The following is an 18,640-nucleotide window of genomic DNA, read 5'->3' as shown; positions in this document are numbered from 1 at the left end:
GTGGATGGTGGGCAACCTATGATAAATGTCTGTGGATGGTGGGCAACCTATATAAATGTCTGTGGATGGTTGGCAACCTATGATAAATGTCTGTGGATGGTGGGTAACCTATATAAATGTCTGTGGATGGTGGGCAACCTATGATAAATGTCTGTGGATGGTGGGCAACCTATGATAAATGTCTGTGGATGGTGGGCAACCTATATAAATGTCTGTGGATGGTGGGCAACCTATGATAAATGTCTGTGGATGGTGGGTAACCTATGATAAATGTCTGTGGATGGTGGGTAACCTATGATAAATGTCTGTGGATGGTGGGTAACCTATGATATATGTCTGTGGATGGTGGGCAACCTATGATAAATGTCTGTGGATGGTGGGTAACCTATGATAAATGTCTGTGAATGGTGGGCAACCTATGATAAATGTCTGTGGATGGTGGGTATCAACCTATGATAAATGTCTGTGGATGGTGGGTAACCTATGATAAATGTCTGTGAATGGTGGGCAACCTATGATAAATGTCTGTGGATGGTGGGTATCAACCTATGATAAATGTCTGTGGATGGTGGGTATCAACCTATGATAAATGTCTGTGGATGGTGGGCAACCTATGATAAATGTCTGTGGATGGTGGGCAACCTATGATAAATGTCTGTGGATGGTGGGCAACCTATATAAATGTCTGTGGATGGTGGGCAACCTATGATAAATGTCTGTGGATGGTGGGTAACCTATGATAAATGTCTGTGGATGGTGGGTAACCTATGATAAATGTCTGTGGATGGTGGGTAACCTATGACAAATGTCTGTGGATGGTGGGCAACCTATGATAAATGTCTGTGGATGGTGGGCAACCTATGATAAATGTCTGTGGATGGTGGGTAACCTATGATAAATGTCTGGATGGTGGGCAACATATGATAAATGTCTGTGGATGGTGGGTAACCTATGATAAATGTCTGTGGATGGTGGGCAACCTATGATAAATGTCTGTGGATGGTGGGCAACCTATGATAAATGTCTGTGGATGGTGGGTAACCTATATAAATGTCTGTGGATGGTGGGCAACCTATGATAAATGTCTGTGGATGGTGGGCAACCTATGATAAATGTCTGTGGATGGTGGGCAACCTATATAAATGTCTGTGGATGGTGGGCAACTTATGATAAATGTCTGTGGATGGTGGGTAACCTATGATAAATGTCTGTGGATGGTGGGTAACCTATGATAAATGTCTGTGGATGGTGGGCAACCTATGATAAATGTCTGTGGATGGTGGGTAACCTATGATAAATGTCTGTGAATGGTGGGCAACCTATGATAAATGTCTGTGGATGGTGGGTATCAACCTATGATAAATGTCTGTGGATGGTGGGTAACCTATGATAAATGTCTGTGGATGGTGGGCAACCTATGATAAATGTCTGTGGATGGTGGGTAACCTATGATAAATGTCTGAAGATGGTGTAGTAGACTTGGTTGTGTTGGAAATTGAAAAGTTTAAACTTCACAAGAAACGGCTAATACCACGCAGCTACACCTACATAGAATATGATTATTAATATTTCAATCTGTCATCCGTAAAAAACCCAATATGACATTAGAATCTGAGTTTCTACTCACTATTAGACTTACAGTGACAGGGTCCATTATGTATGTCACTTTGTGTTCACTCGGTTGAACGGTGACAGATATTAAGAATTAGTACATAATTATACAATACTGAACATGTACCGTCTTGACAAACTACCACTGTGCCCTCTAAGCCAATTTGGCACACCAGTGCCGCACACAATTTCTAGTGACACACCAAAATTTGGTGTCCCCTATCTCTTACTATATGGTCACTCACAACAACTCCTTTTGGCTCGCAACAACAAAATTTGGCTATCATTAGAGGGCACACTACCATGTATAGCAAAGTGATGAATATTAGACACACATTCGTCAAAAAAAATCTAATTCAGCAAAGTAGTTTTTGTGGCAACATCTAGGGTGTAATGGTATAAATGAGACATTAATAAAATGAAAATAAGTCTCGCATTTAAATGGCAGGATGTTTCAATTTATTAGCGGATTAAGAGCACGACAAAGAGTACTCACGTCACGATGTGTGCAAACATAAAAGATTGCGACTTATAAGTCATTAATATCGTATTACCCTGTAAACCTCTTGATACAAAAAAATCACAGTTCTTATTACATCTGATTAATAAAAATTATGGTCGTGATAATTCAAATAATTCATCGAGATACACCATAGGCATGTTTCCATGGCGACCATACATTAGACAAATCCATTTGGTGCTTTTAAAGTTTCAACCCCCCCCCCCCCCCCCCCAATAAAAAAAAAAATTGACAAAAAAATGGCATAATCAAGAGTTCCAATCTCTTTGCTTTGAACCATTCCAAGACTAGACACCAATATTATCAAAGCTCCCTGATGAGGGCATGGGGGAGGGGGGGGGGGGGAATTAGGGGGGAGTGCAATGTGCCCATTAATGATAGCCTAATTTTGTTGTTGTGAGCCAAAATGAATTCTTGTGAGTCACCACATAGTAAGAGATAGGAGAACACCAAATTTTGGTGCATCACTAGAAATTGTGTGTGTCAGTGGCGCGTCAAATTGGCTTAGAGGGCACACATGGCAGCTATTCCATCCATTTTGACTAATACATGTGCTGCCCTTTGGGGTGTGTTTTCTAGCCCTATGTTCAACTGTTTATTGTACTGATCTTCAGTTCTTCTCTCATCATGGTTTGTTACTTTATCACTGATTTGACAGAGGATACACTTCTAAGTTTTTAATGATGTTACAATGACTGAACATGTCTCCCAGTATAATTGTCTGATCTTTAAAATGGCATGCAATATTGATTTCTACTGTAATATGGTGAACAGTTATGCAAAAAAAACGACTGAAAATAGTATTCACTTTACATGTATTATGAGATGCCACAATAGTGTGTAGATTGGCTGAATTGGTTTGTTTTTTAGTTCTGATCATAAAAACTGCACGACATTTTGTGATTTCTGCTTTTATACGTAGAACAGTTATTCGAAAACTCTAAAATTCTGACTGATAACAGTATTCACCTTGGTCTATTAGAGTCAAAACAGAAAAGCTTCTACATTGGCTGAATTTGATTTTCATTAAAAACTGCATGCAATTTTGATTTCTGCTGTAATATGTAGAACAGTTCTCCAAAAAAACATTCTGATTGAAAATAGTATTCTCCAGTACAAAGACATGTACAGTGTGTCAGGATATCTACTCCATACTTACAACATGTAATCAAATCTGATGAATTCCATCTAACCCTAATGGAATGAGTGTCAGTTCTTTATGTTGCTATGGTTACCTGTATCTAGCGTCTAGCAATCCAAAGCCATCATACTGACATTGGGTACTTAATATGCAATACGTGTATGACAGGTGAAATAGATATAAACGTACATGTGTGTGTGTACGCTTTTCCCAGATAGCAGACAGTGTCAACCTGTTGAGTCTCAATTCAACACACATACACACAAAATACTTTAAGATTTGACAAGGAATTAATTTCACATAATGTTTGTCTGTTGCTACTGAAAATGATATCTCCAAGCAAATACTAGTACCAAAACCATTTTTCATAACGCACAACAAATTGAAATGTAAATTTAAGAATTTCGATTTGGCAAATAAAAAGAGGATTTTCATTTGCTTGTTTAGTATAAGGTAGAGATTTGAACGAAGTAAGAGAAAGTGTACGGGTATTCTATCGACCTGGACAGTTCCAAGATCCATTGCATGAGACGATGTCACTTTACAATTTCGAACATTGAATGTTATAACTTATATTGTAAAGACAGATTCTGGTTGGCTACATGTAAGTACGAGATTGGGTACAAGAACTCCTATTTGTCAAATGTACAAATGTAGGTATCAGGTGATCACAGAACAAAAAAAAATGAACAAATGACAATAAAAGTAGGAGGTAAATAAAGAAATCTTGCCCAGTTCCCTACACCACTTTCACTTTAATATAGTATGTGGAGTTGACATTGATTTAAACTTAGGTTTCTATTGTTACTGAAATCGCAATATGTTTAGCTGAAGTTATCTAGCAAGCCTCATGGTCACTTTCACCAAAGTTTGGAAGAAGCTGTGAACAATACTTTTCACAAAGTCTCACAGGTCACTTCCCTATAAGTTTGTATCAATGCCAGTTTTGTACTTAAAAGTTAATTGTGTCCCATTATCGATTTGAAAGGTAGAAAATTGTACAGGCCATGGACAAGACTAGTTTCACTAACTATTTCCATATAAGTCCACATTAGATGACAATTGTACAGGCCACGAACAAGACTAGTTCTGCTAACTATTTCCATAGTCCATATCAGGTAACAATTACATATTTCTTTTGTATTCATTTTGTATATTTGTATCATATGTATGTTTCTTTATTTTTGTTATCTGGTGAAATAAATTTCATTCATTCATTCATTCATTCATTCATACTGATAAGTGAAAGTGAACGAAAGCAACACATTTAATCTCGTTCAGCATCCAACTTTTTATCAAACTTCGTGAACTCACAAGGTACCCTTTCCCTTTGAATAATTTCTCAGGAAATATTTGACATATAGAAGCTAGCTGTCAACTATTCATTTAAACGAAGTAGTCTAGAAATTCTCATATCTCATTTCTGCGTAACTTTGTATCGGCACCAACTCCATACGGAACTGATAAGTAAAAGTCACTGAAACCAATGCATTTTTTTATCTCATTAAATCTAACTTTTTTCTCAATAACTTGAATTCATGAGGTGTCCTTTCCTGTTAATAATTTCCAAAGAAGTTATTATACTCAAGTTGCCAAGGTTACCCAACAATTCAGTCCCTTAAAACCGAAATGCAATTATAAGATCAGAATGATGGAACTTAGATGTATAAGGTACTGAGTTGAGACACTGATTGTGTAACCTTCTGGTATCGTCATGACAACACAGGCAAACATTTGCGCTAATGAAAGCGTCTCAGGTGTACAAGGAAGTTTAAAGGAATTAAATCAATGTTCCTGTGTCAACTCACCTGAATTCCCTGAGCTGGAACTTTTACTCTGTTGTTTATCATCCCCATCACATGGCGCCGTATCTTGGTCATTCTCATCCTCGGATATCTCGCCGTAGTAGCTATCGTCATCAAAGTATACATCTTCATCAGTGTCGCCATGGCAATACTCGACCGTTTCTTCATCATCATCACAGAGAGAGCAGTTATCAGTACATGAATCTTGATCTTCTTCAATCTCCTCCAAACACAAGCTCGTCTCCTCTACATTATCCTTTGTCCTATTCAGAAGTTCACCCTGATAAAAACATTGTGTCCCATCTATCTCGGTCTCATTGCTTACTTCACTATCGATTCCGTTACTCTCCGACCTATCAATCATTTCATCTGTTCTTACTCCTTCATCTCTCAACTGACTTTCTTGTGTTGCATCATCCACTGCTCCCTCATCTTTGTTGTCATGGCAACTATCAACCACGTAACCTGTTCTTTCTCCTTCATCTTTCACCTGACTTGATGGCACTAAGTCGTCCACTGCTGCTGCATCTTTGTTGTCTTGGCAACTGTCTACATCATCATCAATATCTTGACCTTCAGCTGCTTCATCTTCCTCTGTCTCTGATTCTGCCAGGGCAAAGACTGACTTCTTACCGGGTTGATATTTGGATTTTCTCCAGGGATGTTCAGAGCAAAAACTGAAAATCAAAAAAAGATGAATAGTTGAAAGGCTTTTTCCCATCCTATGATAAAATAGTTCTTTTCCTTGACTAAACGTTCCCTTCATGATTCTCATCTCAAAATGGAAATATGATTAGTTTCACGGTGATATAGATAAGAAGGAAGGCCATTCCACTATCACAACTACTTAAGAAAGTCAACAACCTTTACTCGTTTGTTCACCTCAAATCTAATTTCACAAAAACAGCTGTTTTCACGTGCAAAATTCAACTCCTTTTTGAACTCAATTTTTATAGATACTTTACATTTTTAAATGACGAACACCACTTCGGGAAATAAAGACGTATTTAATAAACTTTGGGTTCTGGAGTATTATTTCATGATTTCACGTCACATAAACTTCTTACTCTTGCCAAGAAACAACAAACAAACTTTTTTGATCTTAAATTTTTTTTTTTTCAGTGGTCCACTGTTGCATCATGGGACTTAGCAGACATGCATATGTGTTAGATGAACACTGAATATTCATGATTCCTAAGTATATATTACTTTCAGATATTAGTATCAATATTTTTCAGGGTGTACGATATTAATCTTTCACAGTCCGGATGTTGGTTTTGCAGACCGAAGTTATACAGCAGATTGGCCCAACTGTAGGAGGGACGCGTAGGCCATACTACTGAGGTCTACAAAACCCATATTTGAACAGTAAAGGTTTTATCATAACATACCTCCGGTAGTGGCACAGAAACATGATTTGAATCACATAATCACATAAATTGGCAGAGAAATATTATTTCATTCACAAAAACAAATACTGTGAAATTAACAAAGCCAATCACTGAGTGAACGGATATCGATAAGCACACCACTTACCATATTTGGGCAAAGTGTACCAGAGCGTAATACGGAAATTATTGCCCGGGTTTAATAGCTGCCAATACTTTCCACTGAATTGCATTGGAATCGATACTGGGTGTACGATATTACAAGTAAATTATTACATCAAACAAAACGATTTTCAAATATTGCAGTTGCAGCTTTAACAACATATCTGAGAACCTAGTGATTCGAACTCAGTTGTTAGATTGGAGTACCGTATATGAAAGTAATTTATCAAGATTTCAACTGTATCTCCGATTTATTGGATATTTTTCATTGCACAACGACAGTTATTATAGAAACAGTTGTGTTTGCCACAAAAAATGATCATCTGTTACTGCAAAGTTAGCAGACAATCCATCAATATACATAATTTGACAATCTACTCAATCCATGTAGTAACTTAAATGTAGGAGTGCGCTTCGTCTATCTCACCAACTATAAACTGGCTTCAGGCAGTGTATGATATTATCATATGTTTGCTGTGTTGGCTTTGAGTATATACTAGTACAACAATCCCTCTTGTCATACAGGGGCTATGGTGATACAACACTATGGTGTAATCTCAGACTTGTATACAAGCTACACATAGTGGCGTTAGTTTAGAGAAAGCGGAGAATGAGGGTTTTAGGATTCTATAGGTATAATAATGACTAGTACAAGGAAGGGGATAAGAGGGATGGGGTGACGGTTTAATTGCCTGCACTAAGGCTACAACTTATTTTAAAATTGTAATATGTTTGTTATTGACAGAGCGTGTATGTGATACAAACAGATGATGTAATGTCACATTTGTATATAAACTAAAAAGTGGCATATTTTGGAGTTGTTGTTTTTTTGTTGTTGTTTTTGTTGTTGTTGTTGTTGTTGTTTTTTTGGGGGGGGGAGAATGTGGATTTTAGCATACTTTAGGTACAAAAAGTGACGAGTACAATATAGGAGAGAAGATAATAGGGGTAGAGGTTATTGTTGTCAGCTTTTTTAACATTGCAATATGTTTGTTATTGACAATGTAGTATTGACAAATATATTGTATAAAGATACAAACAGTGACATATGTTTAGTTGGGGGTGGGGTTGGGGTGGGGTGGGGTGGGATGGGGTGGGGGTAAGGGTTTATAGCCTGAAGCTTTTAAGTATTGTAATATGTTTACTACTACAGTATTGGAGTACAGTACAGTGATATGCAACTACCAGGTGCAATTTCAGACTTACAAACTACTGAAAATGACAATGGTACAGTAGAAGGGGAGAATGAGCCAGAGTCGGTTTTACTTCACTTTAGCTACAAAATGTGACGTTAATTTAGAGTAGGGCGGAGGGGAGAATGAGGGGTATTAGCTTATCACTATTTATCTAACATTTGTTCAGTGTATGAAGGGGGCCCAGGAGGGGAAAACGATGAAATTTAGCTACTTTCAAATATGCATATAGTTTTTTTTTTCATGTTCTAACTTTATACATACCTTCTACATATTCCCTGCAGCCAGGTGTCAATTGATTTGAAATGATACACCATACTGTGATAACTCTTAGAGACAAATTTATACGAGTCGAAGATTTGTACATGTCCTTTCTGCCATCTAGCACCCACTGTCTTAATACCATTACCTTCCCAGATCTCCACATGTACCATATTATGACGTTGCTGTCTACCTGCGGGTAACAACAAAAAAATTATCCATATTTATAAGGCAAAAAAAAAAAAAAAAAAAAAAAGAATTGTTTCTGGTCAGAACATTTTGTCTAAAGTGGTTTGACAATGCAATTTTTTTTTTAAATTCTCAACAAACCTGTCACTTAGTCTACGATTTATGGCAGTTGCTGAAAACATAACCCATGGACTTGATGATTTTAATGGCTGCAAATTGTTTATTTTCTAACTGAAAATCAACATTTCAACTTAACTACTTCTACATCCCCACTGTGACTACTTCTACACAATTCTTTATTTTACATTAGAAGTTGTCTGAAGGTGTGTAATAAATGTCACAATGCATGAGTGAAACACCAAGCCGACATCATTTTAGCTGTACATAACTGTTAGTGTTAGCAGTATCCTCCTCCAAGAGTGTATTTGATGTGTTAATTCATAGACCCTCCATGGGTCTATGGTTAATTCTCCTGTCCTCAACTGTAGTATGCTAAGTAGGTGTCAAATAAACATTAGCCACATAATAATACTTACATGTTAAGTAATTGATATGTTGACATAACAATTAACACCTAATGTGTACTCTCTGGGTATTATATGTAATACTAACAGATCATAGCTATATATAACCATTGACAAGCTGCTACTTTAAAACACACACTAGGGAAGAAATGTTGTGGTTGTATACCAGACATTTATATCACCTTTATTGAACATAAAATCTGTCATACATACATACATACATACATACATACATACATACATACATACATACATACATACATACATACATACATACATACATACATACATACATACATACTTACATACATACACACACACATACATACACACACACACATACATACACACACATACATACATACACACACACATACATACATACATACATACACACACATACAAACATACATACATACATACATACATACATACATACATACATACATACATACAAACATACATACATACACACACACACACATACATACATACATACATACATACATACATACATACATACATACAAACATACATACATACACACACACACATACATAAATACATACACATACACAATACCAATACCTACCTACCTACATACCTACAGGTACCTACACACACACATACACACACACACACACACACACACACACACACACACACACACACATACACAGACAGACAAACACAGACACAGACAGACACAGACACAGACACAGACACACACACACACACACACACACACACACACACGTACATGTACACCTCCTGCCTTCTGTGTTAACAACAAAATAACAAAGATTAACATTTATCACATTCACTTACTTTTTTTATTAAAATATATAGCAGATATAAAGACAAGATCTCCTGGTTTCATATTTTCTTCTGAGTCGATAGTAATTGGCAATGTATCATACTGGTAGGCCTGGTTCCAGGCTCCAATTTTAAAACCAAATTCATCCTTCAAATCACGTAACACCTGACGTACTAGAGCACAGCAGTCCAAGAAGAGGGGGGCATTGTAATCTGGACCTGTAGACAAAAGACAAACAAAAATAGGCCTTTAACAACCTGAAAGCTGTAACAAACTGCAATTAATTTGATTATCAGTTAGAAAATAAACAACTGAAGCCATAAAATCTCAAGTCAATGTGTAATGTTTTCATTAGAAACCTGTTTTTACTGCACTGTGAAAGAATAGCAATGCTTATCAGTGTTCAATGTGATTGGGTAAAGGATCCTGCTGTGTTTATTGTGTCTCTGTTATTGTTAGTCTAGAGTTGAAATATGTCTATCTTTGTGTCAAAAATGTAATGTCCCATGAGTGAAATACCATGCCTACATCATTTTAGCTGTAATGTCCTATGAGTGAAATGCCATGCCTACACCATTTTAGCTGTAATGTCCTATGAGTGAAATGCCATGCCTACATTATTTTAGCTGTAATGTCCCATGAGTGAAATGCCATGCCTACATCATTTTAGCTGTAATGTCCTATGATTGAAATGCCATGCCTACATTATTTTAGCTGTAATGTCCTATGAGTGAAATGCCATGCCTACATTATTTTAGCTGTAATGTCCTATGAGTGAAATGCCATGCCTACATCATTTTAGCTGTCATGTCCTATGAGTGAAATGCCATGCCTACATCATTTTAGCTATACTATTAAAGAAGATTCAAACCACGTTTTCATCCTTTCGATATCACCTCATTCTACACAATTCCATGGAAAAGTTCTAATCCATGTTATCTTTCAATGTGGCTGAGTGCACTAATACAGTCTTCTCAATTCTGCAGTTTTAACCAGGAGATAATTAAATTAGCAATGTCCCTAAGGATGCTATGAGTGGTGGCAATGCCTCAAGTCTATCTCTCCTCCACTGATGATAAAAAAACGTCTAAACTGAGACGTACTTATTCTGTCTTTGAGTTTGCCATCACTTAACGACCACATGTCTGCTGATGGATTGCTATGAGTATACCTTTAATGTAATAATTGCACCACAGATATAGTCATAAAACTGTACGAGCTGTCATAGGGGTATTAGTTTTTCGATCAGACATCCAACTACATATTTATTCACTGAAATTTGTCAAAATACCAATACTTAGACTTTGTACATGTTAATTCGAGGATCTGGAAAGAAGATAAAATCGGGATTCATTGGGGTGTTGATTTTTGGGTGTGGACCCAGAGATCAATTTGATTGGATATACTGCACCACACTACTATACAATATTTACCTATGAGTGATGCATCACATATCATGGTGCTATTTTTTTTTTACGAGTAAGTATTATCGAACAAAATAGTTTCAATAAATGCTGCAGTTGCAGCTACTGCAGCTTAAAACTGTTGCTGTTTCGACACTGGTAATCCAGCCTTCGGTTTACTGAGATAGAAGCAAACTAAATTTTAATTGTTCTTCAATGTGGTAGATTACACAAGTGGATGATCACGGTTTCTTTGTTGTGCGATTCTTATCACCCTGTGATCAACATAGCATAAATATTGGAAGTCCCAAAACAGCACTGCAAGTTAATAGAACTCTAAATAAACTAGTTTTCAGAGATGCCTCCCTACTGAGACTATAAACCAACCTCCATTCAGTAGCTTATCACTGTTGTATCACCATGTTGCTGACAATAGTTTTATTTTGTGTCTATCTTAGAAAACCGAAGGCTCAACTACCAGGGTAATATTTATCTAATACAATTTCAAATAGAAAACATAGTAGATGTGTCAATTAAAAATTGCAAAGTGAATACCCCTGACATAGTATAACCAAATCTTTACGTATTAGAAGATGTCGCATAGTTGACCTTACCAAAAATACAATGCAGATTAATTCACTAAGTATTCTCTTTCATTCTGTAAGAATTATATAACACCTGGGGATACAGTTCCCGTATAACCAAATCTTTACGTATTAGAAGATGTCATACACTTTGACCTTACCAAAAATACAATGCAGATTACTTCACCACGAAGTATTTTATTTCAATCTGTAAGAATTATGCAACAGCTGGGGATGCAGTTCAGTGGTGACTCTATTAATTTCAGAGAATTCAGTTTGACAAAAGTCTACAGTATTAGTATGCGATCATTATACGTATGTACCAGTGATAACCTTTAACAGCACATGTGAATATTAGTGGTATGGGTGTTAAAAACGTTTTGGTTTACGACATGATACCCCGAGTATTTCACACTTGCACTCTCGGGCCTTGGACTTCTGTCATATCGTAATAATTATGACAAGTTTTAAATAAGACTAAGAGAAAACGACAAAACTAGGAGTCAGACTCCACGAATAAATCTCAACAGCTCACATCAGATGGTCTCTCCATCACTAATGTGTTCTGCTTGGCCGAGTCTAACACTGGAGGTCATTAGTTAGCAAATGGGAAAGACGCAATTAATGTAGGGCAATTTCTTGGTTCTATTAACAGCAGTATGTTAGGGTCAGTGGGTTTGAAAATAGACACCAGATTCCACTTAGTCATATACACAGCTGTGTACAGAAACTTTGATGATGGCTAATGAGGATCACTAACATTTCAAGAATATGAGACCAGTGATTTTGCTAAGGTTTGGGAACCCGGCAACAGAAAGATAGAGAGAGGTAAAAACGGCACTGTTTCCCCGAAGAGTCCATCGTAATTTTATTTGAGAACCCCAGTAAAATGACTTGGGAACCTGGTAGATTTTACCTACTTATACCACCCTTAGCAAAAACACTGGGGACTGTCTCTCATTACTGCAAAATACAGAAAATACATTGAAGTACTGATCAGAAGTATAATATAACCATGCAAATAAAGTTGCATCACATGTACAGTAAGGAATGATCGCACAAAGTCACACAAGCTCAATAAAGGAACTTCGATCATTTAGGACAACAACAACAACAACAACAACAACAACAACAACAACCCAATTAAATTGGCAGTGAAATATTATTTTATGAGCTAAATCACTGAGCGAACGAACGGATATCGATGAGCATGCCACTTGCCATATTTGGGCAACGTGTGCCAGGGCGTGATGCGGGAAATAATTGCCCAGGTTCGTTGCGTGTGATCTCCATTGAATTGCATTGGTACTGAATATATGATAAACATACATACACGACATTGCAATCTTACAACTTAATTCTCATCACCCATCCACGGACCCATCTTTAGATTTTTCTATAAAGAAGTCAAATTTTCCAGAAGTGATAAAGATAGCACGTCATAAAGTCCCTAGTTATTGTTGTGATTAGTATAAAAATTCAAAGCAAAGCCGATAAACAAGAGATTTTATGAAATTTCACTAAGACTTAGGTTTAAGTCACAGGTGTTTGCTACTCTTTTGGAATCATTAAACTGTGAATTATTCATCAAAATCAAACATAAAATAGTCTCAAATTGACTACGATGGTTAACACACTGCTTTTAGAATCAATCACGGGATTTTCTCTCGAAATTAAGAGAGATTAACATTTGACTGATAAACTTTTAATTCTGAGATTGTCTCCAGAAATAAACCTGAGGGGGTCCTGTCATTCAAAATTAGCCCATGGCTTATAATGCAGATGTCAGCTATGTACATATAAAACATATCAAATCCAATCAACGGATGTTTATCCATTGCCATGGTAACATGTAATATACACACTCAAATACTGTCTTCTTGTTATCTATGACAATAATTGACTATAACAATGATCAAAATTTAATTCAATTTAATATTAATATTATTATCAAAATGTTCACCACAACTTCCCCACTTAAAGGTTAACACTTAGTACACATGCCATCTATTGATGATACTAATAGCCAAGAATGATTACATTTTTCGATAGATTTATGAAAAAATACAATTAAGCCACTCAGGTAGGTCATTAAAATCACTTACTATAAGGGTGACCCAATTTTTTTTCCTGTTTCTCATTACACGACCGACTCAAATTTTCGACCTACTCAAATTTTGAGCAACAACATAAAAAAATCCAAAACAACTTGGAATCACAGTCAGTATCGTAAACAGATTGTGCAAACTGTGAATTATTAATTATTAATTATTTTCGATTATTTCACCTGTGTCTCAGGTTGTCTTAAAATTTTAAAAAACAGTACAATTTTTTCTTTTCATTTTTTTTTTCAAGTCTACAATTTACTACTACTATCGTAACGATATACAGATTTTCATCGGCATGGTTCACATATTCCACTTGACAAATTAAACCTGCTGGCAATGTACAATAAAATATAATGAAAAAGTAATGACGGCTCCTTCTGACTTGAAATCTCAACGAAATTTATCACGTTGTACTTTCCATCCATAAGACTTAGTGTCAACCTACGACAAAGGCAACAACTACGATCATACCACTGACATCTTCATTTTTTTTTTTCTCGGTAATAATACCATCAGATTACGGGAGAAAATAATGAGATGGATGATAAATGAAAAAAAAGAAGATAAACTGCAGGCAGTTTTCAAACTTGAAGGTTATGGAATAAATAACTCAGATTACATCTAAATATAAAAATATTCTTCATCTCCCTAAATTTAAAAGTAGATTAGGCCAGACGTCAATGAAATTTGTTGGTCCTATGGTGTGGAACAGTATCCCAGAAAACATTAAAAATATTCACTCATGATACAGATTTAAAAATGAATTGAAAAATTATTTATTACAAGGGTTATACATTTTGTTTTCTTGATTATATAACTTTTTTATGTGTGCTGTTACTGTTGGAAATTGTGGTTATAATTTTTATATATATATATATATTTTTTTTTTCTTTTGCTGTACTTATTCTCCATATCTGATATTTGCTAACTACATGTATTGCATAACAGGAACAGTTGTTTTTTAAATTATTTTACTAATTTTTGTAAACTTGGTAATGAGGCTGAACTCGATTAGTTGCTAACTGCAACTAATTTCAGTCTTTTTCTCTTTTCAACTTTGTACATTGAGTATATTGTTATAATTTATTCATATGATTTATGAGAATAAATTATCATTATTATTAAATATTGTACTATAGACATGGAAATTGTTCCTGAGGACTTATTTTTGCTTTTATATTTCGCTGGAAAAACAAAATATGAAAAGAGCACTGAGTAACTTGAAATGCTTCTTTGTTTACAAGTATATTTTCAGAAAAAAAAGTGATAAAGTCTGCCTGTCGACGGGCGAAATGTTACTACTAAGTAATTAGAAACCTTATAGTCATGATATCAGAACTAATTATTACTATTTTCAGAAAATTGTAGATTACTGGTGACAAAATGTACATTTCCTACACTTTGAAATTAATTGGACCCTATGGCTTTAACGCTGCACAGAATTCCAAGAAAGTTGCACTTCTAATTCCAGGAATTCCCTTTCTCAGAATTGAATATCGATGACCACTACACACACCAACGCATGATACGTTTTAGTATTCAGTTCATTTTCCGGTGGTTTTTTTTTTGTACTATGCATTATCTACGGCGTCAATTATCAAAGGCTTCCCAATCAAACCATGTTAAACACTAATTCTGCTGACAGGAAATTAAACTTTCTTCTAGATATGTGAAACTCAATTTCTACCTTTTGACTAAAAGTTGATCACTCGCTACCAATTTAGAAGTGATTATGTTCTAACTTATTATTGCAAGACGGATTACAGTTCCATTAGCATTGATATTATTGGTTATAACTGTTTGACTGAAATCTAACCATCATCGAAGTGCATGATTGTGTGTGTATATATATATATTACAGTCTCAATACAGTTTACGGTGGCCCAGTTTAGATGCTTTCTAGGTGACCAAATGGAGAACAGCTTCAAAATTATTTAAGGTGATATCTTATAATTAGAATATGTCTTAGTTTTATCATAATAATATGATAATAATAATATAAATGTTGTTTTTATACCACTTTCTTACTTTGTGCTCAAAGCACTTTACGATCTATATCGGCACAACAGCCTTTTATACTTCCTCAACTCCCTGGGGAGCATACAATCCATTGCAGCCACTATTAGTGCATAGCAGATTAAAGCATTCATATTCCAACCTCTATCCTACCATGTCCCTGATTATACAGCTGGGTTGACTGAAGCACAGTCGTGGTTCAAATCTTGCCCAAGGAATTTAGTGCACTCAGAAACAAATGGCAGTGATAGGGTTCGAACCTGCAACCTGCAGATTGCAAGCCGGCCACTCTAACCATTCAGACATCATGACTCCACAAATACTAAATAGGACAGTAACCAGATTGGGCTAAGGAGATAGGATACTGTACACATAGCTAGGTTTTCAATCATTTGGGCAGTGTACTGCTGCAGGTGGTATCTTAGATAATGAAAGTATATCTCAGGGTTAGCACTGTTTGGACAGGTTTTTTTTTTTTTTTTTTTTTTTTTTTTTGGGGGGGGGGGGGGGAATAATCAACTTCCGAGAATTTGGGACAGTTATCTAAAGTCATTGCATGTGGCATGACTTCAGAAAATGTTGATGAAGCCATGGTGGATACTTGGTGAAAGCGTTGCTATGATCTATTCAATATGGGTGTGTCCAGATTGTGTCCGACCTCATACATACCAATATCCTTGGGTAAAGACGATTTCAGAAATCAATTCAGAACTTGTTCATAGGAGACAATCTGCATCATTCTACTTGTATCTGAGGTGAGAGTCTAAATCAGGGTTAGCTACTACTGTAAATTAAGACAGGCTTTATTCTCTGTCTTTACACACGGCAGCTTAATATGAATTTATCACTGCAACTAGACTACACTAATTAGCTCTTGATTTCACGGATCAGACTTAAACTCTATGTGACAAATGATATAACAAGGTGGAAGGTTAGATTTTATACAAGGAAAGAGTGATTTAATGACATTGAGAGTCAAACTAGGATAATTACACCTTTCTAGGGAAAGCTGTATAAAACGTGTCTCAGTCAAATAGCTGTAACAGAAAATATGTACATGTATGCCTACACAGTACACATTACAAATTCAATGCATGTCTACATCATCAGTTCTGTTGTACTACATCATTACAATGAGTGTCTACATCACCAGTTCTGTTGTACTACATCATTACAATGGGTGGCTACATCATCAACTCTGTGGTACTACATCATTACAGAGTGCCTACATCATCAGTTCTGTTGTACTACATCATTACAATGAGTGTCTACATCATCAGTTCTGTTGTACTACATCATTACAATGAGTGTCTACATCATCAGTTCTGTTGTACTACATCATTACAATGAGTGTCTACATCATCAGTTCTGTTGTACTACATCATTACAATGAGTGTCTACATCATCAGTTCTGTTGTACTACATCATTACAATGAGTGTCTACATCATCAGTTCTGTTGTACTACATCATTACAATGACTATGAGTGTCTACATCACCAGTTCTGTTGTACTACATCATTACAATGAGTGTCTACATCACTAACTCTGTTGTACTACATCATTACAATGGGTGTCTACATCATCAGTTCTGTTGTACTACATCATTACAATGAGTGTCTACATCATCAACTCTGTTGTACTACATCATTACAATGAGTGTCTACATCATCAGTTCTGTTGTACTACATCATTACAATGAGTGTCTACATCATCAACTCTGTTGTACTACCTCATCACAAAATGTGACCAAAGATTTCCTCCGACTATTTAAACAGATTAAAGTTTCATATATTTTGCAACATGAATAGATTGACTAAAATTCGCAATCAATAGAAGTTGTCTCTCTAGCAATCCAAGTCTCAAAATACAAAATACTTTAAAGAATGCTTTGTGTGTAAAATCAGAAACAAAATTGGTGTGTATGACTCCTTAGGAGTATGATAAAAAGTCAAATCAAATGTGCATAAATCATGAAATAAAGTTGGTGTATATGGCTCCCTAGGAGTACAATAAAAAGTAACAAGCATATCATAGGGTGTCAAAGGTGGTGAGCGACTGACCTTGTTTCTGGATCAAAGTAACGATACCCAAGATATTTGCAACTATTATGAATAATCCTCTTGCTGCCCTATCGAAGTGACTTACCTCCTGTACGTTTGCCACTAACCCTTACAAGCTAAACACACCTCTAACTTTCCACACTACACCGCGTGAACACACTCAGATGCACTTTAATATTAAATTTCATGTTCAATTGAACAAACTGTACAATCGTCATGACAAAAAAAAAATAATGTCGAGTTAATGATAACAATTTCTCAGAAATTATAGAGTTTATTTCCTTTTGGCTCAATACAAATGAACATATGAATAATTCAATAAATTGTAGTTCATACAAATAGCTTAATCCTGGTGATATCAGCTGCATTACATTGACATTTACAGGTACAGGCAATCAAGCACATATCAATGCCTCTGAATACAAAACGCCCACTCACTGACGCTTTTTTTATCATTTTCAATTCCCTCTACAAACAACAGGGGGGAATCTACATTATTAGGTGCACAGAAAAGAAACGCCAAGCTTTTGTTAGTCGTGCTGATACTTTTAAATGTCAAACGTGGCATATTGGGGTACTATAAAGATGACTGAAAAAAAGAAGATAAATTTTGGACTTGCATGGAATAATTATGCAGTAGTTTGCTATAATCAGTGTACAAGTGTAATTTTCACTACTAAGTTTAGTTGGCTTTATAGAAAATTATACAGTGCAAATTACTTGAGAGTAAAAAAAATAGCTCATGGTATTTAACATTTTAACTGGTATTCTTTACGCTAATGCGTGGCACGGAAGCAATTTGATTTCTCTTCTTAAACATATTCATATTGGCAGATTACTGATTACAATGGATGAAA

At 35.8% G+C, this 18,640-nt stretch overlaps 1 protein-coding gene across 1 annotated transcript in view; it reads right to left on the bottom strand.

Moving 5' to 3' along the window:
* The window catches only part of LOC144451779 (uncharacterized), a 118,707-nt gene that overhangs the window by 18,055 nt on the left and 82,012 nt on the right, over positions 1-18,640 (bottom strand). The window contains exons 3-6 of the mRNA XM_078142682.1: positions 9,623-9,829; positions 8,085-8,274; positions 6,659-6,709; positions 5,081-5,754 (exon numbers count right to left, since the gene is read on the bottom strand). Coding sequence (XP_077998808.1) covers positions 5,081-5,754; positions 6,659-6,709; positions 8,085-8,274; positions 9,623-9,829 — 1,122 coding nt within the window. The remainder of the gene's footprint in view (positions 1-5,080; positions 5,755-6,658; positions 6,710-8,084; positions 8,275-9,622; positions 9,830-18,640) is intronic.

The sequence above is a fragment of the Glandiceps talaboti genome, chromosome 21 (assembly GCF_964340395.1).
Source record: "Glandiceps talaboti chromosome 21, keGlaTala1.1, whole genome shotgun sequence".
Classification (NCBI taxonomy): Eukaryota; Metazoa; Hemichordata; class Enteropneusta; family Spengelidae; genus Glandiceps; species Glandiceps talaboti.
Note: the sequence above shows the minus strand (reverse complement) of the source record. Positions and strands in the feature narration are given on the sequence as shown.